At 38.0% G+C, this 23,791-nt stretch overlaps 2 protein-coding genes across 3 annotated transcripts; one reads left to right on the plus strand and one right to left on the minus strand.

Moving 5' to 3' along the window:
- The first annotated feature begins 988 nt into the window (after positions 1-988).
- LOC135113215 (KRAB-A domain-containing protein 2-like) lies at positions 989-3,017 on the plus strand. Of its 2 annotated transcripts, XM_064028382.1 has the most exons (2): positions 1,367-1,506; positions 1,614-3,004. In XM_064028382.1, the coding sequence occupies exon 2, from the start codon at positions 1,765-1,767 to the stop codon at positions 2,824-2,826; it is 1,062 nt and encodes a 353-aa protein (XP_063884452.1). In that variant the 5' UTR covers positions 1,367-1,506; positions 1,614-1,764; the 3' UTR covers positions 2,827-3,004. The 2 variants fall into 2 exon arrangements, with proteins under 2 accessions (XP_063884451.1, XP_063884452.1); XM_064028381.1 differs by having other exon boundaries at positions 989-3,017.
- A 5,315-nt stretch (positions 3,018-8,332) lies between these two features.
- LOC135113216 (uncharacterized) lies at positions 8,333-22,337 on the minus strand. Its single transcript, XM_064028383.1, is given in 6 exon segments — positions 8,333-8,925; positions 10,694-10,839; positions 19,127-19,330; positions 20,014-20,080; positions 20,082-20,218; positions 21,829-22,337. Coding segments are annotated over 6 exon segments (1,077 nt in total). The 5' UTR covers positions 22,160-22,337; the 3' UTR covers positions 8,333-8,733.
- Between the last annotated feature and the right edge of the window lie 1,454 nt (positions 22,338-23,791).

Genomic DNA, 23,791 nt, shown 5'->3' on the forward strand with positions numbered 1-23,791 from the left:
AAGATATGTTTTCTTATGGAACTATTTTCTAAGAATAGTGAGATAATTAGTTTCATTATCATGGATGTTTTTCCTTGATACTCTAGAATTCTTGTTAAACTATAACTAGAATAATAAAAAAAAAAATCTTGGATACCTCAATATTGTACTTCAGAACGTGCTCGAAAAACATTTGAGGTAAGACACTGAAACTTTTGAAAGTGCAATTTCAGATGTTCTCTTCGTATTTGATACAAAACTTAATTCTATTTTGCCTACCTTTTACATAATTTTCTTTTCTTTACAGTGAAGACAACGATTAAATATTTTCCACATTAGTTAGAGTTGTTTCTGCTGTAAACGATATTTTTTTCTCTACAATTCATATATTCATGCGATAGAAAAAGAATACCTTGTATATATATATATATATATATATATATATATATATATATATATATATATATATATATATATATATATATATATATATATATATATATATATATATATATATATATATATATATATATATATATATATATATATATATATATATATATATATATATGTCACGCATAATGTGGATAATTGCCTAATGTGAACATTAGGCAGTGAAATTGCCTAATCTTCATATTAGGCAATTTGTTTGCACGATGTTGACAATAGGCAACTTACTTGCTTAATGTCCACTTTAGGCATGATTTTCAAATTAGGCAAGGGTATTTTGCCTAATGTGAATTGAATGACAAACCAGTGTCTACAGTTTTGTTCGAATGTTGTTCGAAACTTTGGGTCTGTTACCGAGTTGTTGTGAGCAAAGATGTTGTTCGAAGCTTTGGGTTTGTTATAACCGAGTTGTTGTGAGCAGGTGCGTGCAAATTCTTTCAAACGAGAAGCATAGTGAGTGGCGCTAAAACGCGAAGTAAAGTGGCGCTAAAACGCGAAGTAAAGTGAGTGTGATGCTAAATCTTTCTAAACTTATGGATTTCTGATTACTGTGTGGGTTCGCTGATGTTTTTTTCTCTATATTTTCTTTGTAAATTACTAAACTTTTCTATCTATTACAGTTTATGCACTATGGATCAAGCTGCTTTTGAACTTCAGCTGCGTCAAACGCTGCAAGGCAAGGCTGAAAATGCTGTCATCCAGCCCGCTCTCCAGCGTGATCAGTGGTTGCAGGATTTGTTAAGAATCAATTCTTCTGGAGCCCAGTCTACATTTGACTATAACCTCAAGAAACGCTATGAAGTTCTGCGTGTTGGCAATGCTGACCGACTTATTCGCAAAAGAAAAGATACCAGTGAACATGAATTTAAGTTTGTTGCATGTGTAGAAGAAGTGTTTGGTATTATTAAAACAGCTCATGAAGCTATTGGCCATGGAGGTGGCAAGAAAACAATTGCAGAAGTGAGAAAGAAATGGTCAAACATCACACAAGAAGTATGCTACCTCTACATTTCATTCTGTGAGCACTGTCATCAAAAGAAAGCCAGAAAAACTCCAAAGGGTTTGGTAGTAAAACCGGTACGCAGTCATGATATCCATTCTAGATGCCAGATAGATCTTATAAATTTTCAAACATTACCTGATGGAAACTTTAAGTACATCATGACATATGTAAATCATTTCAGCAAATTTTGTGTGTTGCGTCCACTGACATCAAAAAGAGCAGAGGAAGTCGCAGCGAACCTTCTAGATATATTTCTGACATTTGGAGCACCTGCTATTTTACATTCCGACAACGGACGGGAGTTTGTGAATGCCATCATCACCGAGCTTTCAATGCTATGGCCAGAGCTGAAGCTGGTGACTGGACGCCCACGTCATCCTCAAAGCCAAGGAGCTGTTGAACGTCTAAACGGTGTGATCCAGGACAAACTAACCATTTGGATGAGGGAAAATAACAGCAAAAAGTGGTCAGTAGGTCTTAAGTTTGTTCAGTGGCAAGTTAATATCAGTCAGCATGAAACAACTGGCCACAGTCCTTTTAAAGTTACATTTGGACTAGATCCGCAAGTTGGATTAGCATCATCTATCGTGCCAAGTACAGCTTTTTGTAATATATTCACCGAGGAAGATCTCGAGTCATTTCTGGAAGCAGAGACTGAGGCAGAAGCAGAGACAGGTGCAGAGGCAGAAGCAGCAACAGGGGCAGAGGCAGAAGAAGAAGCACAGACAGGGGCAGAGACAGAAGCAGAAGCAGAGACACGGGCAGGGAGGTCAGAGGCAGAAGCAGAGACAGGTGCAGAAGCAGAAGCAGCAACAGAGTTAGAGGCAGAAGAAGAAGCACAGACAGGGGCAGAGGCAGAAGCAGAGACAGGTGCAGAGGCAGAGGCAGGGGAAGAGGCAGAAGCAGAGACACGGGCAGAGACAGTAGCTACGAATTTCCAAAAGATCCGTGTTGCAGCTAATATAGGACAATCAAAGGCAGCAGCACGGATGACAAGACGCGGCAAAAACCTGCTTAAGCCATTGTCCATTGGTCAGTGTGCTACGCTGAGGGTTCCAGATGTCGATCGTGGTCCAACAGATCCAAAAAATCTGTTAGTAGTCATCCTTAAGGAAGAAGAAGGACTATACACTGTAGGTTGTCGGGAGGGAATTATTAGAACAAAATTTACACCAGCTGACCTAAGTGGGATCAAACAGACCCTTATAAAGTCTGAAGAGGTTCCTGATATCTGCCTATCGATGAGAACAGCAACAGCAAGAGCCACTGGTGGGCAAGGTTATACAAAGTGTCAATGTACTACTCAATGTACATCAGGAAGGTGCAGCTGCCTAAGAAAAGAAATTAAATGCAACTCGCGCTGTCACCCAGGCAGATCATGCAAAAATTTGTGATTGGACTCAACTGAACCCTGAGATCGATTGACCTATTTTACTTATACTAATATTGCATTAATTAATTATGTTTTCCTTATTCACATTGGGCAAAATTGAGCTGCATAATTTGAACAATAGGCATTTTTTGCCTAATGTTAACAATTTGTAAACTTTACGCAACCTACTTGCTTGATGTACACATTAGGCAATTTTCTGCCTAATGTTCACATTAGGCAATTGTCCACATTATGCGTAACATATATATATATATATATATATATATATATATATATATATATATATATATATATATATATATATATATATATATATATATATATATATATATATATATATATATATATATATATATATATATATATATATATATATATATATATATATATATATATATATATATATATATATATATATATATATATATATATATATATATATATATATATATATATATATATATATATATATATATATATATATATATATATATATATATATATATATATATATATATATATATATATATATATATATATATATATGTATTTTTTTTTTTTTTTATGTAGGAAGGACACTGGCCAAGGGCAACAAAAAATCTAATAAAAAAAAAATGCCCACTGAAATGCCAGTCCCATTAAAGGGTCAAAGCAGTGGTCAAAAATTGATGAATAAGTAAGTGTCTTGAAACCTCCCTCTTGAAGGAATTCAAGTCATAGGAAGGTGGAAATACAGAAGCAGGCAGGGAGTTCCAGAGTTTACCAGAGAAAGGGATGAATGATTGAGAATACTGGTTAACTCTTGCGTTAGAGAGGTGGACAGAATAGGGGTGAGAAAAAGAAGAAAGTCTTGTGCAGCGAGGCCGCGGAAGGAGGGGAGGCATGCAGTTAGCAAGATCAGAAGAGCAGTTAGCATGAAAGTATTGGTAGAAGACAGCTAGATATGCAACATTGCGGCGGTGAGAGAGAGGCTGAAGACAGTCAGTTAGAGGAGAGGAGTTGATGAGACGAAAAGCTTTTGATTCCACCCTGTCTAGAAGAGCAGTATGAGTGGAACCCCCCCAGACATGTGAAGCATACTCCATACATGGACGGATAAGGCCCTTGTACAGAGTTAGCAGCTGGGGGGGGGGGTGAGAAAAACTGGCGGAGACATCTCAGAACACCTAACTTCATAGAAGCTGTTTTAGCTAGAGATGAGATGTGAAGTTTCCAGTTCAGATTATAAATAAAGGACAGATCGAGGATGTTCAGTGTAGAAGAGGGGGATAGTTGAGTGTCATTGAAGAAGAGGGGATAGTTGTCTGGAAGGCTGTGTCGAGTTGATAGATGCAGGAATTGAGTTTTTGAGCCATTGAACAATACCAAGTTTACTCTGCCCCAATCAGAAATTTTAGATAGATCAGAAGTCAAGCGTTCTGTGGCTTCCCTACGTGATATGTTTACCTCCTGAAAGGTTGGACGTTTATGAAAAGACGTGGAAAAGTGCAGGGTGGTATCATCAGCGTAGGAGTGGATAGGACAAGAAGTTTGGTTTAGAAGATCATTAATGAATTATAAGAAGAGAGTGGGTGACAGGACAGAACCCTGAGGAACACCACTGTTAATAGATTTAGGAGAAGAACAGTGACCGTCTACTACAGCAGCAATAGAACGGTCAGAAAGGAAACTTGAGATGAAGTTACAGAGAGAAGGATAGAAACCGTAGGAGGGTAGTTTGGAAATCAAAGCTTTGTGCCAGACTCTATCAAAAGCTTTTGATATGACCAAGGCAACAGCAAAAGTTTCACCAAAATCTCTAAAAGAGGGTGACCTTGACTCAGTAAGAAAAGCCAGAAGATCACCAGTAGAGCGGCCTTGACGGAACCCATAGTGGCGATCAGATAGATGGCTGTGAAGTGATAGATGTTTAAGAATCTTCCTGTTGAGGATAGATTCAAAAACTTTAGATAGGCAGGAAATTAAAGCAATAGGACGGTAGTTTGATGGATTAGAACGGTTACCCTTTTTAGGAATAGGTTGAATGTAGGCAAACTTCCAGCAAGAAGGAAAGGTAGTGGTTGACAGACAGAGCAGAAAGAGTGACTAGACAAGGTGCAAGCTCGGAGGCACAGTTTCGGAGAACAATAGGAGGGACCCCATCAGGTCCATAAGCCTTCCAAGGGTTTAGGCCAGCGAGGTCATGGAAAACATCATTGCGAAGAATTTTAATAGGTGGCATGAAGTAGTCAGAGGGTGGAGGAGAGGGAGGAACAGGCCCAGAATCGTCCAAGGTAGAGTTTTTAGCAGAGGTTTGAGCGAAGAGTTCAGCTTTAAAAATCGATGTGATAGCAGTGGTGCCATCTGGTTGAAATAGAGGAGGGAAAGAAGAAGAAGCAAAGTTATTGGAGATATTTTTGGCTAGATGCCAGAAATCACGAGGGGAGTTAGATCTTGAAAGGTTTTGACATTTTCTGTTAATGAAGGAGTTTTTGGCTAGTTGGAGAACAGACTTGGCATATATATATATATATATATATATATATATATATATATATATATATATATATATATATATATATATATATATATATATATATATATATATATATATATATATATATATATATATATATATATATATATATATATATATATATATATATATATATATATATATATATATATATATATATATATATATATTTATATATATATATATATATATATATATATATATATATATATATATATATATATATATATATATATATATATATATATATATATATATACACACACACACACACACACACACACACACACACACACACACACACACACACACACACACACACACACACACACACACACACACCGCCCTCTTTCCAACTCACATTTTCTTCAGTAATTCTTTTATTGGCATTTTGTGGAAGTGTTCCCTTGTTTGCGTTGTCTCACTTCTTTCAGCTTAATATTTCAAGAGATAAGCATCAAGCCATCAAGCCACTGCCTGAACAACAACAAAAAATAAATAAATAAATAAATAAATAATAATAATAATAATAATAATAATAATAATAATAATAATAATAATAATAATAATAATAATAACAATCCTACTTTACGTCAGCGACAGTTGAGTGCGCTTTTACATTTTCTTTTATTCAATCTTTATTTACTTATTTACTTATTTATTTTTATTTAATTAGTTGATTTACTTGTGTGTGGCTATTCCGCAAAAAAAAAAAAAAAAAATGAGAATAAGCTTTCAAACAGTATCTTTCAAGCTGTGGTTTAGCCCTTTTCCTACCAAACGATTTTGCCCAGCTCAGATCTATTCGCTTTGTATTGTATTTGTATTCCGGATATGTTCCATTTATATACTTAAATCAAAATGCTTTTACAAAAGAACTAAGTAATTAAATTAAAAGGCAGAGTAAAAATTATATAAGAAACAAAATAATGATCGCAAAAACATCGTCCCATGCTCACAGAAAGCCGATAACTACAAAATAATATTAATAGTTTGAAGACCACAGAACGAAATAAACAAACCGTAATGGACGAGTGAATTCTGCTGCCAGGAAACAAAAGGTCACGCTTGATAGGGCTACGAAAAAAAAAAGTGTGTAAAACGTATTTTGAATACAATGATACACTGATATTTTTAGTATTTATTTCTTTTCCTTGTATAAGTTCGTGAAAAATAGTTTATCTTATTATTTACTTATTTACTTATTTATTTATTTATTTATTTTTCATTGTGCATTATTTTAATGTGATTGCTTCAGAGCAAAGGTTCATAATTTTCTGGTATATTGAATGCATGTTAAAGGAGGGAAAAAATTAACAAACCTTTATGGAACGTTATGATCATATTAAATCAATCAGATTAAGAGACGATATTACCCAAGTGTGTGACCCACGCTTGGACTAGAAGTAACTCTCGTTCGTGTAAATGTGAATCACAAGGTCAGTCACGGCCCGAAATATAAAGTTCCAAATTGTAAATCTGTTAGTTGGTTTCACTATAATCATAACGCATGATATTCACGCCACGTTCTTATGGAATCACCGGGGGACGGCCGTATTCTTCAAAGTACATTTTTCTCACCTGACTTTTCTCACCTGACTTTTTCCCCCTCTGACTAATTCCCCCTAGACATATCTCCTCTCGACATTTTTCCCCTGTGGACATTTCCCTCCCGCCTTACAAGTAGCTCAGCCATTGTTGTTAAAAGTTTCGGTAAGAGTTTCATAATGTAGTTCGTTCAGAGCTTTATAACTCAGTTAAAACATTTTGTTGGTATGTTCGGTGGTCCAGCATTTTTGTCCTTAAGTGACGTTGAAGAGGATATGGAATTTCGAGAAATACAACTCCGGAGACGTTAGAAGAATTAATTGATTGCTTCAATTAAGTTTATGTATCTGAAAGTATTCGTCGTGTTCATCCATCACTCAGCTTTCTATCAACACATTTTCGGAACCGTCCACCGCTTTTTCCTTCATAAACATGGAATATAATTCAACCGTAGATATAGAAATGTACTGAATATCTTAGTCATACAAATATGAATTTATCAGTTTTTATTGGTCATCAAAATAAACTAGTATTACTGACACTATGTATTCGATCAAAGATACGTGAACGTATTACTAAATTCGGTAAAAATGCCAATATGCAGATAAATGAGTGAAAGAAATGTCCAAGGGTGGAAATGTCAGAGGGAAAAATCTCCAAATGTCCAGGAGGTAAAGTGTTCAGAGGGAAATGTCCTACACTCGGAATCACCACATCGTTGCCCTAAATATTAATAAAATAACAAGATGTCACTCACTTATAAGATATCTGAAGAATTATCTTAACAAATAAGGGTTAATAGGTATATTCAGACTGATGCACGTAATCACTTACTGCTCACGATGAGACTCAAGGAAGTGTCGTGCCGTGTACCTAATAAAGCACCGGCTAGCCAGAAACAGCCACGCGCAGCTGTATGTCTCGAAAACAAATATGTTTTGTGTCTCGAAAACAAATAAGTAATTAATCTTATTTCAGTAAAATAATGTTGTGATATTATCCTCAAGAAATCTCGGTTCTCTATAACGTTTTGACGGATTGTGCAATGGCCGCCAGTGACTTCCCTAAATGAATGGATAAAGAATGAAACATGGAAGAAAGCGAACAACATTAGCTAATGCTCACTCATGATCGTGTTGCTGTAGTTATCTGCTACTAAAGGAACGCGCTTACCATCTTATTTGGAATGTTCGATACTTGATTCTTCATAAGAGACCAAAAATAAGGTTTTCTATAAACTACAGAAGCCAATTTTTCCAAATTATGACTAGCACGAATGTTACATTTCTCGAGGGAAAAGAAGCTAATCTTGGAGAAGAGACAATAGTGAGTGCTAAAACCCAGTACATATGCTGAGGAATGCAGGAGGGCGATATGGGCCTTGCCAATAGCTGGAAACGAATTTTCTTCAACTGAATGAAAGGTTGAATGAAAAGTACATAGGTATATTTAGTACATTTCTTTATTTTTTTTTATAAAAAAAAAAGTTATATATCGGCTTTATTTTTAAATACAGAAACATGAAAACATGAAGCTGCACTCCGCATAATCATTCCCCATTTAGCTTAAAGTTCATCAACAAAAATGCAAGCTGGTCTTGAGCGTGACTATATAATAATGCAAGGACACAACATTAAATGTGCTGGGGCTGTCCTCAAAAAATCATCAGATGATATTTTGGTTCATATCTCATACACGTTTGCCTTGCCTTCTCCCCTCCCTCTCTCTCTCTCTCTCTCTCTCTCTCTCTCTCTCTCTCTCTCTCTCTCTCTCTCTCTCTCTCTCTCTCTCTCTCTCTCTCTCTCTCTCTCTCTCTCTCTCTCTCTCTCTCTCTCTCTCTCTCACCTAGCACAGTCGCCAGTCTAGGTGATTCCTGGGCCTACACTGCACAGGGCAATCAATGATAGTTTTCCGCTCATCGGCTCTGGTGCGTCCCCACCCAACGAAGAGGCGGCCGTCCCTCCGCGTGGGGAAGGGTACGGCTCGGTGGCGAGACTGGAAGTGCGGGTTGGCGCAGAAATAGCTATCGTGGGCAAGCTGCAGGGCGAGGAAGTAGAAGGAAATGAGAAGTATAAATAGGCATTTCACATGTACAAAAATTATGCACATACGGCTGTCCCAAGTAGTAATGCTGTAAGGTCCGCTGAATGTCAATAAATCAAATAGAAATTATAACATGCACTAAATGAATCGTTTTAAGACCTCGGTTGAGACCAAGAAAAATGGTAATGCGATATTATCAATATTTATTTATTTATTCACTTATTCCTTTATCTTTATCTTTATCTGTTATACTTTTATTCATTATTTATTACTTTTGTGCAGAATGACATGAGTTAAGCACCTGTACATTTTTTTTTCCGGAGGCCACAAGAAATTCTAAAAAAAAAAAAAAAATAATAATCTAATTGGAAGGAAAGGTGTCTTGCTGCTCCTTTCTTGAAACAGTTTATGTTGTAAGGAGATGGAACACAGACACCCAGAGAGGGTCACTTTACAAGTGAAAGGGATGAAACAGATTATTATTTGTATAACTCTTGCATCAGTGAGAAGGACGGAAACGACTTTGAAAAAATTCATATTTCCGCAAAGAAGCGCAAAAGAATCTCTTAAAATGATTGACTGCAAGTATGCAAAATAGAGTATAACATACGGAAAGCCACAGTAGTTCAGCACACGTGGAGTTCCCTCGAGAAAACATGCATGGCGCATATCTGTCATTCCGAGACATAAATTCCGAGACATTAATTCCGAGACATAAATTATTTTTAATGCTTCTATTTACCCTGTCCTAATGAAGTGGTTAAAGGGATGAAAAAAATACGTCAAAATAGTAATGAGAGAGAGAAAGGGAGAGAGAGAGAGTGAGAGGGAAAGACAGAGGGAGAGGGATGAGCAGGGGATGAGGAGTATTCCTTACGAGGCGAGACTGAAGCTGTTTAATTTACATTCTTTAGAGAGACGTAGGTTAAGAGGGGACCTGATAGAAGTCTTTAAGTGGTATAAGGGTTATAACAAGGGGGATGTAAGCAAAATTCTTAGGATCAGCAACCAGGGTAGAACAAGAAATAACGGGTTCAAGCTTGACAAATTTAGGTTTAGGAAAGAGATAGGAAAAAATTGGTTCTCAAATAGAGTGGTAGATGAGTGGAACGGACTCAGTAATCATGTTGTTAGTGCTAGGACACTAGAGAGCTTTAAGAGAAGATTAGACAAGTTTACGGATGGGGATAATAGATGGAAATAGGTAGGTATATTTCATACAGGGACTGCCACGTGTAAGCCTGGTCGCTTCTTGCAGCTTCCCTTAATTCTTATGTTCTTATGTTCTTATGAGAAAGAGGAGGGAGTGGAAGAGGGAGAGAGAGAGAGAGAGAGAGAGAGAGAGAGAGAGAGAGAGAGAGAGAGAGAGAGAGAGAGAGAGAGAGAGAGAGAGAGAGAGAGAGAGAGAGAGAGAGAGAGAGAGAGAGAGAGAGAGAGAGAGAGAAGGATAGGGATAGGGATAGGGAGAGGGAGAGGGAGAGGGAGGAAGAGAGGGAGAGAGAGAGGAAGAGAGAGAGAGAGAGAGAGAGAGAGAGAGAGAGAGAGAGAGAGAGAGAGAGAAGAGAGAGAGAGAGAGAGAGAGAGAGAGAGAGAGTGTGAGTGAGAGAGAGATAGAGAGTTATAAATTGATAATTAACTGAGTACACTAAGCAGAAAAATGTACTTAAACATATTTATCTTTGCATAACGTTTTACGATTTCATGATGAGGTGTGACTGTTGTTATTTCCCAGTGACTGAGGTACTAAATGCCAACAACTTACAACGCTATCCAGGACCTCCGGCCAGACGACTCTCTTGAGGAGCATCTGGTCATAGTCCCATATGTCACGTGGAGGCCAGCGGGTCATGGCGTGCAGCATCGAGGTCAGGTTAGCTGCCCCTCGCTCTCTCGATCCTCCCCACATGCCTGCCAAGGAAATGCTACTCAGGTTAATAAATTCAGATCCAGGTGACAGTCGCCAGTATTGGCTTAATAATAACATTCCAGATGTGCCTGCACCGTTGTGCTCTATTCTCTGATCTAACTTGTTTTCAATCTTCTTTTTTCTTTTTTCACCATATTTTTTTTTTTTCCTAGAGTGAATTTAATTTAACTTTGTTTTCTTTTCCCTTATTATCGGATAATAAAGTTGCTCGAAAGATGCCTTTTTCGCTCTGTTCTACTAAACACAAATATATATATATATATATATATATATATATATATATATATATATATATATATATATATATATATATATATATATATATATATATATATATATATATATATATATATATATATATATATATATATATATATATATATATTTCCTCTCCCTTCACTGACCATCCTGGTGATCTAGCCTTCAACTCTGCTATACTCCACGATCTAAAGCAGTTGGTGCAACACCCTACTCGTATTCCCGACCGTCTTGGAGATACACCCAACATTCTTGACCTTTTCCTGACCTCTAATCCTTCTGTTTATGCTGTCACCCTCTCTTCTCCGTTGGGCTCCTCTGATCACAATCTCATATCTGTATCTTGTCCTATCGCTCAGGATACCCCTAAGCGAAGATGCCTGTGGCATTTTGTCTCTGCTAGTTGGGGGACCTGAGGAGGTATTTTGCTGATTTTTCCTTGGAATGACTACAGCTTAGCACCTGTGGGAGGGTCGTGTCCCACCGTCACCTTACCTAGTAAGGCAACAGAGGAGCAGTGGTCGGTTGTGTGCAGGTGAGCCAAGAAGGTGAAGGTCCTCACGGCGCCTTGCGTAGAGACGAAGAATCCCTTCAACGTGCTGGAGGAAGTGAAGGAGAAGGAGGTGGACATGCCGGGAGGAGGCAAGAAGGAGAGGGCAGATGCAGCTACACTGCCCCAAGGTAGAGTGCTTGTGTTTGGAGATAGTCAGGTTAGGCACTTAGATAGTGCGTTCTGTGCTAGGGATAGGAAGCGTAGGTCGAGGGTGTGTTTGCCGGGGGCCGGGATAGGGAAGGTAGTTGATAGGCTAGACACTTCCTTGGAAAAAGATGGGACAAAGACCATTGTTTTTCTCAGTGCGGGAGGGAATGACCTTGGTAAGGTCAGGAGTGAGGAGCTTATCGGGAGGTTTCGACAGGCTTTGGACAGGATTAGGGACAAGGGAGGGATCCCCGTGGTATGTGGTGTCTTGCCGAGGAGGGGAGTTGGTGCGGAGTGGCTGTCCAGGGCTATTACAGTGAATCGCAGGCTAGCGAATCATTGTAAGAGTAATGGGTGGACGTTCATCGACAACTGGGATCTTTTCTATGGTAGGGACACCTTGTACGCCAGGGATGGAGTGCATTTATCACGCCAGGGTGTTCGTGTTTTGGCCGGAACACTCGGGCCTCCCGGGAGGTAACTGCACTCCAGCACTTTTTTCGTTAGTCGGGAGGGAAGAAGGGGTAGTGAGGAGAAGGCGAGGGGCAAATTAGTTAAATCTAGAAAGGTAGCTATCCCAGGGAAGATGAGAAATAGCGTAAATGTTTACTACACAAACTGTAGAAGAATTTTGAATAAAATAGATTTGCTTAGAGGAATAGCGTGTGTAGAGAAATTTGATATCATTGCTTTAACTGAAACTTGGTTAGATATGTCAGGAAAAGTATTTAATTCAGAGGTTAAGACAGATGGTTATACATTGTTCTATAAAGATAGGGAAAATAGGAGAGGAGGAGGCGTCGCGTTATTCGTTAGGGACACGTTACAGTGTTGTATTAACAGTAGAATTAAAACAAATAACAAAGCAGAGTCGATATGGGTAGACATTAAGGAAGGATCGCAGTCAGTAGTACTAGGGGTAGTTTACAGACCACCGACCAGTACAAAGAAAATTAACACCTCACTGTGGCAGGAATTAAATAGAGCAGGCAGGTACAGTCAGGTATGCGTGGTAGGAGATTTTAATTTTATGAATATCGACTGGAGTCTGATGGTGGGTAACAAGGAAGCAGAGGAATTTCTTAAGGTAATTCAGGATAATTTTTTAAAACAGGTAATCGTAGAACTCACAAGGGGGAATAATATTCTAGATTTAATTCTTACTAACAGGGAGGAAGCAGTCACGCAGGTAGAGGTTGGAGGACAGCTAGGTAACAGTGACCATAGGGAAATTAGGTACAATTTAGAATGGGAAGAAACTTTTAGAAGCAAAAACACTAGTAAAATACCTGACTTTAGGAGAGCAGATTTTGAGGAATTAAAAAGGTACCTCCAAGGAGTGGATTGGCAAGAGAGGCAGGGTGAGGTCAGGTCAGGGACGGAGTTCAGAGAGATAAGGCGGGATGAGAGAGGTGAGGTGAGGTGTGAGGGTGTAGGACAAGAGGAGGGAAGATGTGTCCGGAAAGGGAGGAGGAAAGAGGAAAGGGAAGATAGGTGTATGTTGGAATGTCAGGTCATGCTGATATGAGAGAGGTGAGGTCGAGGCGAGTAGATGAGGGAGTGGAGAGGATGGTAGGGGCCGAGATGAGGGGATTAGGTGAGGTAAATGTAGATGAATTGTTTAAATATTTCGTAGATAAAGTTCATACAGGTCAGTTAGCAAACATCCCGTATAGGACAATAAGATCACAAAAAAATGACCCTAAATGGATGATTACTATGCTAAAGCATTATATATAGCGTAAGAGAAGTATATATAAGAGATTAAGGGAAGGTGAAGAAGTTTTAAGGTCACAATATAATGAATTAGTTAGAACAGTCAGGAAGTTACCGAGGAAAGCTAAGAACAATTATGAATTAAAGGTAGCCAGCCAAGCGAAGACAGATTTTATCAGGTATACAGGACGAAGAATAAGAATACTATAAGTCCATTAAAGGCAGCAGATGGGGAGCTGGTTAGTTCTGGGTAGGAGATTAGTAAACTTCTGAATGAGTGTTTTTTAACTGTCTTCACCCACGAAAACATGCAGGATATGCCAGATAGTGAACAGGTTTTTAGAGCAGATGAGAATGAGGTGACAGATATTTCCATAACTAGGGAGATAGTGGAACAGGAGATAGATAGGCTAAAAAAGTTCAAGACACCAGGACCAGATGAAATATATCCCAAATTACTTAAGGAATGCAAAGATATTATTAGTGAGCCGTTAGTTTCTGTCTTTAGGAAATCACTGGAGTCGGGTGAGGTACCAGTAATGTGGAGGCAGGCTAATGTAGTACCAATCTTTAAGAAAGGAGATAAAACTTTAGCGTCTAACTATAGACCTGTCAGCTTAACTTCAGTTGTAGGTAAAATATTAGAGTCAATAATAGCGAGGAATATTAGAGAACATTTAGACAAACATAACTTGATAAATCAGTCACAGCATGGCTTCACGAAGGGGAAGTCTTCCCTGACAAACTTGTTAAGTTTTTACAGTAAGGTGTACGAGGCAGTAGATAATGGTGATAGTTTTGATATCTTATATTTGGACTTTAGTAAAGCATTTCACAAGGTACCCCATCAAAGGTTCCTGAGAAAGGTTAGGGCACACGGGATAGATGGGAAGTTGTTAGGCTGGATAGGGTCATGGCTTAGTGACAGGCGACAGAGAGTTGTAATAAACGGCTCGAAATCCGAGTGGGGTCATGTAATTAGTGGGGTGCCACAGGGATCAGTATTAGGGCCATTGTTATTTCTAATATATATCAATGACTTGGATAGTGGAATTAGTAGTGATGTTAGTAAATTTGCGGATGACACAAAAGATAGGTAGATTAATTAGGTCAGAATCGGATGCCATCGCCTTGCAGGCAGATTTAGATAGAATGAATGAATGGACGGATAGATGGCAAATGCAAATTAATATCAATAAATGCAAAGTACTTAGCGTAGGTAGAGGAAACCCACACAATAGGTACACATTAAACAAACAAATTCTGGTAGGTTCAGGGTACGAGAAAGATTTAGGAGTTATAGTTAGCTCTGAACTCCGTCTAGGGAAACAATGCATAGAAGCCAGAAACAGGGCAAATAGGGTGCTAGGATTAATTTTTAGGAGTGTTAAAAGTAGAAGGCCGGAAGTAATATTAAAGTTATACTTGGCACTGGTCAGACCTCATCTAGACTACGCTGTGCAGTTCTGGTCCCCACATTACATAAAAGATGTAGGTCTATCAGAATCAGTACAGAGGAGAATGACTAAAAGGATACAGGGGATGAGGAGTATTTCTTACGAGGCGAGATTGAAGCTGTTAAATCTACATTCTTTAGAGAGACGTAGGTTAAGAGGGGACCTGATAGAAATCTTCAAGTGGTATAAGGGTTATAACAAGGGGGATGTAAGCAAAATTCTTAGGATCAGCAACCAGGGTAGAACAAGAAATAACGGGTTCAAGCTTGAAAAATTTAGGTTTAGGAAGGAGATAGGAAAAAATTGGTTCTCAAATAGAGTGGTACATGAGTGGAACGGACTCAGTAATCATGTTGTTAGTGCTATTACATTAGAGAGCTTTAAGAGAAGATTAGACAAGTTTATGGATGGGGATAATAGATGGAAATAGGTAGGTATATTTCATACAGGGACTGCCACGTGTAAGCCTGGTCGCTTCTTGCAGCTTCCCTTATTTCTTATGTTCTTATGTTCGTGTCAAAGACCCGTCTTTGTGTTCCGAGCGCATAACAGAGGTGATAGTGTCTAGCATGGAGCTTGTTCTCATGCTATACATGATAGAGAGGTGGCCCACAAAAGGCACTTAAGCCTTCCATCACCAGAATCTCATGCTCTTCATATTTCTGTCTGGAACCATACCAAGTCTGTTCTTCAAGTAGCCAAAAATTCCTTCATTAACAAACAGAAAGTGTCAAAATCTTTCAAGATCTAACTCCCCTCGTGACTTCTGGCATCTAGCCAAAAATATTTCCAATAATTTTGCTTCTTCTTTCCCTCCTTTATTTCAACCAGATGGCACCACTGTTATTACATCTATCTCTAAAGCTGAACTCTTCGCTCAAACCTTTGCTAAAAACTCTACCCTGGATATATATATATAAATATATATATATATATATATATATATATATATATATATATATATATATATATATATATATATATATATATATATATATATATATATATATATATATATATATATATATACTTCCTACGTCAAAGTTAAATGGTGTTGTAGTATATAAATACACTGTGATGTTCTAATAAAAAAAAAGGCAAGTTAATGTTATGTTTTTTTTTTTTTAGTGATACCTGCATTCTTTTTTTTTTTTTTTTTTTTTTTGCAAACACCAGAATACTTGGCAACGTTCCCTCTAGGCATTGTCACGTCTCCATGGGTGACCGAGTGAGGTCACATGGTCGTCACATGACCCCTCAAGAGCTGTTGCCCAACCAGGGAAAGCCACCAATGTGCCTCGATGGTGATGTGGAAAAAAATTGTAACTAAAGAATAGAAATATAACATCATAGTTGAAGGGAAATATCATATCTAAAAGAAAATCTATCACATTTAAACGAAATTTACAACGGGGAGAGAGAGAGAGAGAGAGAGAGAGAGAGAGAGAGAGAGAGAGAGAGAGAGAGAGAGAGAAAGAGAGAGAGAGAGAGAGAGAGAGAGAGAGAGAGAGAGAGAGAGAAAGAGAGAGAGAGAGAGGTGGTGTGTGGGGAGCGAGGTTATCAGCTACACTTAGGCTCTAATCTGATAATTTGCCCAGTACAAGATATGCCCTCAATCTCCGGAATCTCTCGGAGAATTTCCGGAAAGGACAACGCCTAAACGCTCAATTCAAAATGGTTAGATCATAAGTAATCTCTCTCTCTCTCTCTCTCTCTCTCTCTCTCTCTCTCTCTCTCTCTCTCTCTCCTCTCTCTCTCTCTCTCTCTCTCTCATAAGGGAAGGCAAATCACTTGCGAATATTTTAAAGAGTAGAAGATGAAAATGCTGAGAATAAACAACAACAGATCCTCACTATAAACCGTCTCACTCCCCTAAGACGGTTTATATTGAGGCTGATAGAAGATGGCCTTCCCGAGCAGCAACCCGGCCTCCACAGCCTGCACAGCCTGCAGCACCGCAGGGACGTGGCGGCCCTCACCACCCTAATACAAGGTGCAGGAGCAGGACACCCCACCTGCAAGGACTCCGCCACGCTGCGCTGAGGTGCGCATTATAGATCCGCTTCCACGGCACCCTTGTCCCTGGCTACTTCACGGCCTCACTCCACCCACCACCAAAGACAGTTCAAGCAAAAGTATGTGCAGTGGTGGAACAAATTTCTAGCCTCGGACAAGTGTCCGGACGACCTTTGTTTTGCAGCGTGCGGAGGCCAGAAATTCAGTGTTAGTGAACCAGTGGTTTAGTGAAATGCGTGACAGTGACACGTGTGTAGATGTTAGAAGTTCGGCCAATGAGTGAAAGTGACACGTCAACAGAGTATAGGAGTGGTTAGGCCTCCTGTGCGACTGTGACGCTTTGATACGTGGTAGAGGCTTGGCCTCACGAGTGACGGTGACACTTATAAGGTAAATATAAGATCTTAACTCAGACAGTTGGGTGGGTTTTTGGATAGGGGATACCCAAACTATCTCCTTTACCCTATACAATCCGCAACATGAAAAATGGTGTATTATGTATTAGAAAAAAAAAAAAAAAAGACGAAAGGGAAAAGAAATAGCCCTCCTCCGAGAGAGTGGCGCCGAGGCAGTGCAACCAAGCCAGCGGAAAGCATTAAAATTATTGTCATGGGAGTGTTTTACTTAGGAGTCTGAGTCCGTTCTTAATGAATTATTAAGAGATGCTGCATGTCAACAGATTTTTTTTTTTTTTCGTTGTTGAAAGGTTTACTGGACCATGTGAAAGCTTCAAAATCTGAAAATGTTTCCTGCCAAACACACTATTATTCTTCATTTTATAACTCTTTAATTATTCAACGTAACGAAATCAGATGTTTATCACATACAAGCAAAGAAAATGTAGTCTATAAGGAGATATAACACATAACTGCATATACTCTATTTAGTACACACTAGATAGGTAAATTAAAGCGATGATGAACGACCGACAAACGTAGTATGCTTGCTTTTCAATGCAATCTTATCGTTTGTTTACTTTTGGAGCTTGACCCCATGTCGCAGCCTGCTGCTCAAACAGAGTATTTATCTTCAACAAGTGTTTTTGTTTTCATTAATGTCTGTATTAGTCCTTTATTTCCTGACTGATGGTAATTATTATATCGTTCACTCTATTCAGTTTAAGGACACCGCTGTTTTCACAATTTTAACCACGTGGCACCAAAAAGTATACATATAAAATTCTACTTATATGACTGTTAGTCAGTGTTCCTGAAACTGAATCTAATGTCCTCTTACCTCTTACTTTCACTTCATATTTCCTTCTATGCCAGCAAAAAATATACGTATCTATTTACCTACCTGATAGTCTATAGTCCTAAAATTGAACCTACTCTCCTACCTCGGCTTATCTGTCCTATCTGCCATCCATTCTCGCACCCATGATTATCCTACTTGGCATTGCATTCTCAATGGTTTTGGTGCCCTATGTTGACTATTTTTAAGCGGATCAAGTGGAAATTAATGAAATTTCCAAACGTGCTTTTATGATTCTAATAATGGGTTAAAATGAGTTATGTATCCATGAAAATCCGATTAATGTTTTACGTAGCTTAAGAAAATGGGATGGCTCGGTCACGAAGTAAAAAGAGAAGACCAGAAACCGATTAAAAGAACCTGATTTTTAGGTAGCTTAGGCTATTTAGGTAGCTTAGTTAGGTAGATCTAGTTAGTTAGATTTAGTTAGGCTATTTAGGTAGCTTAAGAAAAATTAGATGGTTCGGCCACGTAGTAAAAAGAGAAGACCAGAAACCGATTAAAAGAACCCGATTAATGATTTACATAGCTTAAGAAAATGAGATGTTTCTGTCACGTAGTAAAAAGAGAATACCAGGACCCGATTAAAATAATCTGGAAAAAACAAATGAAGGAAGAAAATCGAAGGAAGACAATGAGATAATGGAATGGAACTGTGTAAGAACTGCAAAGGAGGGGAGGCACAGAGGGAGATACAAGAAACAGAAACAATTGGAGGGGACTCCTACATGGCGTCAACTCTAGACTATACGGAAAACGGAGAAATGAGGAGAAGAAATATACCTCATCAATATCCAGAGCGTTAATAAAACGAACCCTTGTCTTAAAGTACCATATTTACTATTATCGCCGTACACACCTACACACCTGCAAGAATGAGGCCGTTGTGACTGGGATGGTCTCTCATAAGGTGCACAAGGGCTGTGGAGTTGGCTCGCCACTGCCTCACTGCCGCCACTTCCCGGGGGAGGATAGAGGAGTCAAGATCTCTCACCAGGAACTCGGACACCAAAGGATCCGCCATGGGTAGAAAGCGCCACATCTTTCCCACTAGTCGCTTCTCATAACTCGCTGTGTATAAAAAACTTTGTCTCTTACACACACACACACACACACACACAAACACACACACACACACACATGCTGGTGATGCATCGGATATCCGCTTCCGGAAAGGAAACTGCGTCAACATTTCTACCCGCGTCTGCTTCCTCAGAAAATACTCAGCGTCAGAGACCCGCGAAAGTTGCTGATGTTCACCCATCCAATATTTTCTTTTCTCCTTTTGTCATAATTAATTATCTCTCTCTCTCTCTCTCTCTCTCTCTCTCTCTCTCTCTCTCTCTCTCTCTCTCTCTCTCTCTCTCTCTCTTTCAAACTACTGTGACACACACACACACACACACACACACACACACACACACACACACACACACAGAGAGAGAGAGAGAGAGAGAGAGAGAGAGAGAGAGAGAGAGGAGAGAGAGAGAGAGAGAGAGAGAGAGAGAGAGAGAGAGAGAGAGAGAGGAAAACACACACACACACACACACACACACACACACACACACACACACACACACACACACACACACACACACAAGCACGTATTATAAGCTGATGTATGACTATCCACATGCTCTATTCTGCATATCCTAAAAGCTAAAAGAAACAATCTTCAGGAACATTTTTCCACATTTTTTTAAGACATTTAAGAAACTAAGTAATTACAATGAAAAAAAAATGTCCATTTCACCTTTTGTGTTTTGGTGAAGAGAGATGCGCCCCCTCATTGCTGTCGTGTTCGTTGTGACCTTCCTTCCTTGTGTCTTGTGGAGGAGGTGGGTACAGATGCGTCACAAGGCATAGGTCAAGGTGAGGGTACCGGCAATACAGGACACATAGTAAGTCACTGTTGTTATGTGACCTCGATATGTTGTGGTATAGCCGCATCACCCAGCCTAGTCACGGCGGCAGGGTGTGGTCAGCGTGTCGAGAGAATGTGACAGGGCAAGAGACTGTGTCCATTATAAAGCATACTGACAGAGTTACATAATAATACTTCATACATTTGCCCATTGTGCAGAAAGACAGGCAGACAGACAGAGAAGCAGATATATAGACAAACAAACAGTCAGAGACAGGCAGAGAGAGAGAGAGAGAGAGAGAGAGAGAGAGAGAGAGAGAGAGAGAGAGAGAGAGAGAGAGAGAGAGAGAGAGAGAGAGAGAGAGAGGCAGAGAAACAAACATACAGAGACAGACAAATAGACACAAATAAACTGACAGACAGAAAGAAAAACAAACAGACAGAGAAAAGCAGACCGATAAACAGACTGATTGACAGATGCAGATAGTGTTCCCTACAGAAAGCTATTACATTAATATGAACAGGCGAGTATGCCTGGTAACGACAATCACGAAATAAATTTACGTCGATTATCATTAATATTATTATTATTATTATTATCATTATTATTATTATTATTATTATTATTACAACTACTACTACTACTACTACTACCTACTACTAGTAATATCACTTATGGCAATCATAATAATACTAACTACTATTAGTAATATCACTTATACCAATACTACTACTACTACTACTACTACTACTACTTCTAATAATAATAATAATAATAATAATGATAATGAGAAGAAGAAGAAGTCTTCAAGAAGAAGAAGAAGAAGAAGTCTTCAAGAAGAAGAAGAAAAAGAAGAAGAAGTCTTCAAGAAGAAGAAGAAGAAGAAAAGAAGTCTTCAAGAAGAAGAAGAAGAAGTCTTCAAGAAGAAGAAGAAGAAGAAGAAGAAGAAGAAGAAGAAGAAGAAGAAGAACTCTTCAAGAAGAAGAATTCTTCTAGAAGAAGAAGAAAAAAAATCAAGAAGAAGAAGAAAGAGAATTCTTCAAGAAGAAGAAGAAGAAGAAGAAGAAGAAGAAGAAGAAGAAGAAGAAGAAGAAGAAGGAGGAGGAGGAGGAGAAGGAGAATATTGACAGTAATAAATTTGTCATACTGACAAACACACTGGTGTAGGAAACACACTGGTGTAGTTCCCAGGCTGGAATGCCCGGATGAGCTGGGACAATCTGGGGATGGTCCTGGTTCATCTGGCAGAACAGAAACCGGACACGAGGCGAGTTGCGATCGTGTAATAAACTGACCCCATAAAGCCGCCTAACGCAGCGCAGTGATGTGTAGGTGAATCTCCCTAAGCATTTGGACAAGAATTGTTCCGTGGCGCACTTACAGCTTCATAAATGTGGTAATAATAGAAGTAGTAGTAGTAGTAGTAGTAACAGCAAAAGCAGCAGCAGGAACAGCAGTAGTAGTAGTAGTAGTAGTAGCAGTAGTAGTTGTTGCTGTTGTTGTTGTTGTTGTAAGAGCAGCAGCAGCAGCAGCAGCAGCAGTAGCGGTAGTAGTAGAAGTAGTAGTAGTAGTAGTAGTAGTAGTAGTGGTAGTAGTAGTAGTAGTAGTAGTAGTAGTAGTAGTAGTAGTAGTAGTAGTAGTAGTAGTATAATCAAGTAGTTTCCATTTTATTAACTAAAGCTTTTAACTTTCATTAACATTACCTTCATAATGACTGGCTACATCCTTCGCTCTTTCTTCTATTTCGGAATAGTATTGCCTGTTGACTTCCTTCTTGGTGACATCACCATAAACACTGTACGCCACCACCTTCTGGCCTCCTCCCCGGCTACTGGACCACTCACTGCACAAAGACAAAACATCACTCCGAAGGGATGGACCGAATCGTGGACACCCGCACTCGTATTCATCGTAAGGCACGGCGTCCGCAGATCGTATGTCTGAATTACGAGTTTTGAGGAAGATAAAATATAGAAGAAACAAGAACCACGAAACATAGAGAGCACCACGACGACGACCAGTGGTTGTAAACATCACTCACGCGTGCGCAGCGCATGGTGACTGGCGCTACACTGCCATATGGAGTGGGAGCAACGGTGTGGTGGGGACCTTTGTGCTGGTGCAGCAGGAAAGTGGGAGAGTAGGACGGAAACAGCTGAAAGAGAAGAGAGATGTCTGATGTGGAACAGCAAGTGAGGAGCGGGATAGACTCGTGCGGTAAAGGCAATGACCGAACAAGGAAAGTAAACACAAAGAGAGAGCGAGAAAGTAGGAAGGAGGAAATGAGGGTGGGAGGGAGGGAAGAAAACGGTACTTACCCCCTATGTCCGTTATTCCTCCACGACGCTGCCCTCCCGCGCCTCTCATCCTCCCAACGGTTGACTTCTGCACCAGTGAGCGCCTGCTCATCGCAGTTCAAAGCCAACATAGTCAAACCAGTGAGCATGATAGCTAAACAAGGTAATTTATTCCACGCACGACTACCGTTATCTCCAAGCTTCTCTCTCTCTCTCTCTCTCTCTCTCTCTCTCTCTCTCTCTCTCTCTCTCTCTCTCTCTCTCTCTCTCAAATTATTCTGTGATTTTGTCGGAGAAGCGGATTCTATAGGCGTTATAACTTTCCCTTTCTCTATTTTTTTTATTTTTTTATGGTCAGTATGTCCCATGGTGATCATTCGTTTCCGGGATCCAATAAGCATCAGTGTTGGAATATATATATATATATATATATATATATATATATATATATATATATATATATATATATATATATATATATATATATATATATATATATATATATATATATATATATATATATATTGCGAATGTTTAATTTTATCAGACTATGAATACGAATGCGCACATCCGATACATCTTTAATATATATATATATATATATATATATATATATATATATATATATATATATATATATATATATATATATATATATATATATATATATATATATATATATATATATATATATATATATATATATATATATATATATATATATATATATATATATATATATATATATATATATATATATATATATATATATATATATATATATATATATATATATATATATATATATATATATATATATAAATTTTTCTCTTTTTTTTCTCTTAAGTGTTAACCCTTATAAATAGACATAGAAAACATTTACAGTATTATCACAATGCCCCTTGTTTTCTTTCTCTCATGCGATGAACGGAAGCACTTGAAACTATTGTTTTATATATATTATATATACTCGTATATATATATATATATATATATATATATATATATATATATATATATATATATATATATATATATATATATATATGTATATATATAGTCTCAAAAAAAATAGGAAAAAATAAAAATAAAAAATGAAATATATATATATATATATATATATATATATATATATATATATATATATATATATATATATATATATATATATATATATATATATATATATATATATATATATATATATATATATATATATATATATATATATATATATATATATATATATATATATAATTTATTTCATTTTCTTATTTTTATTTATTTTTTGTTATTCTATTTTTTTTTCTTTTTTTGAGACAGTGGCTCACAATCCCTGATCACTTGGATGGTGTATGTAATGTTAGCA

The sequence above is a fragment of the Scylla paramamosain genome, chromosome 25 (assembly GCF_035594125.1).
Source record: "Scylla paramamosain isolate STU-SP2022 chromosome 25, ASM3559412v1, whole genome shotgun sequence".
In the NCBI taxonomy this organism is placed as follows: domain Eukaryota; kingdom Metazoa; phylum Arthropoda; class Malacostraca; order Decapoda; family Portunidae; genus Scylla; species Scylla paramamosain.

Coding starts and splice junctions, on each gene's coding strand:
- LOC135113215 (XM_064028381.1), top strand. CDS start 994: ATGTTTTTTTCTCTATATTTTCTTTGTAAATTACTAAACTTTTCTATC.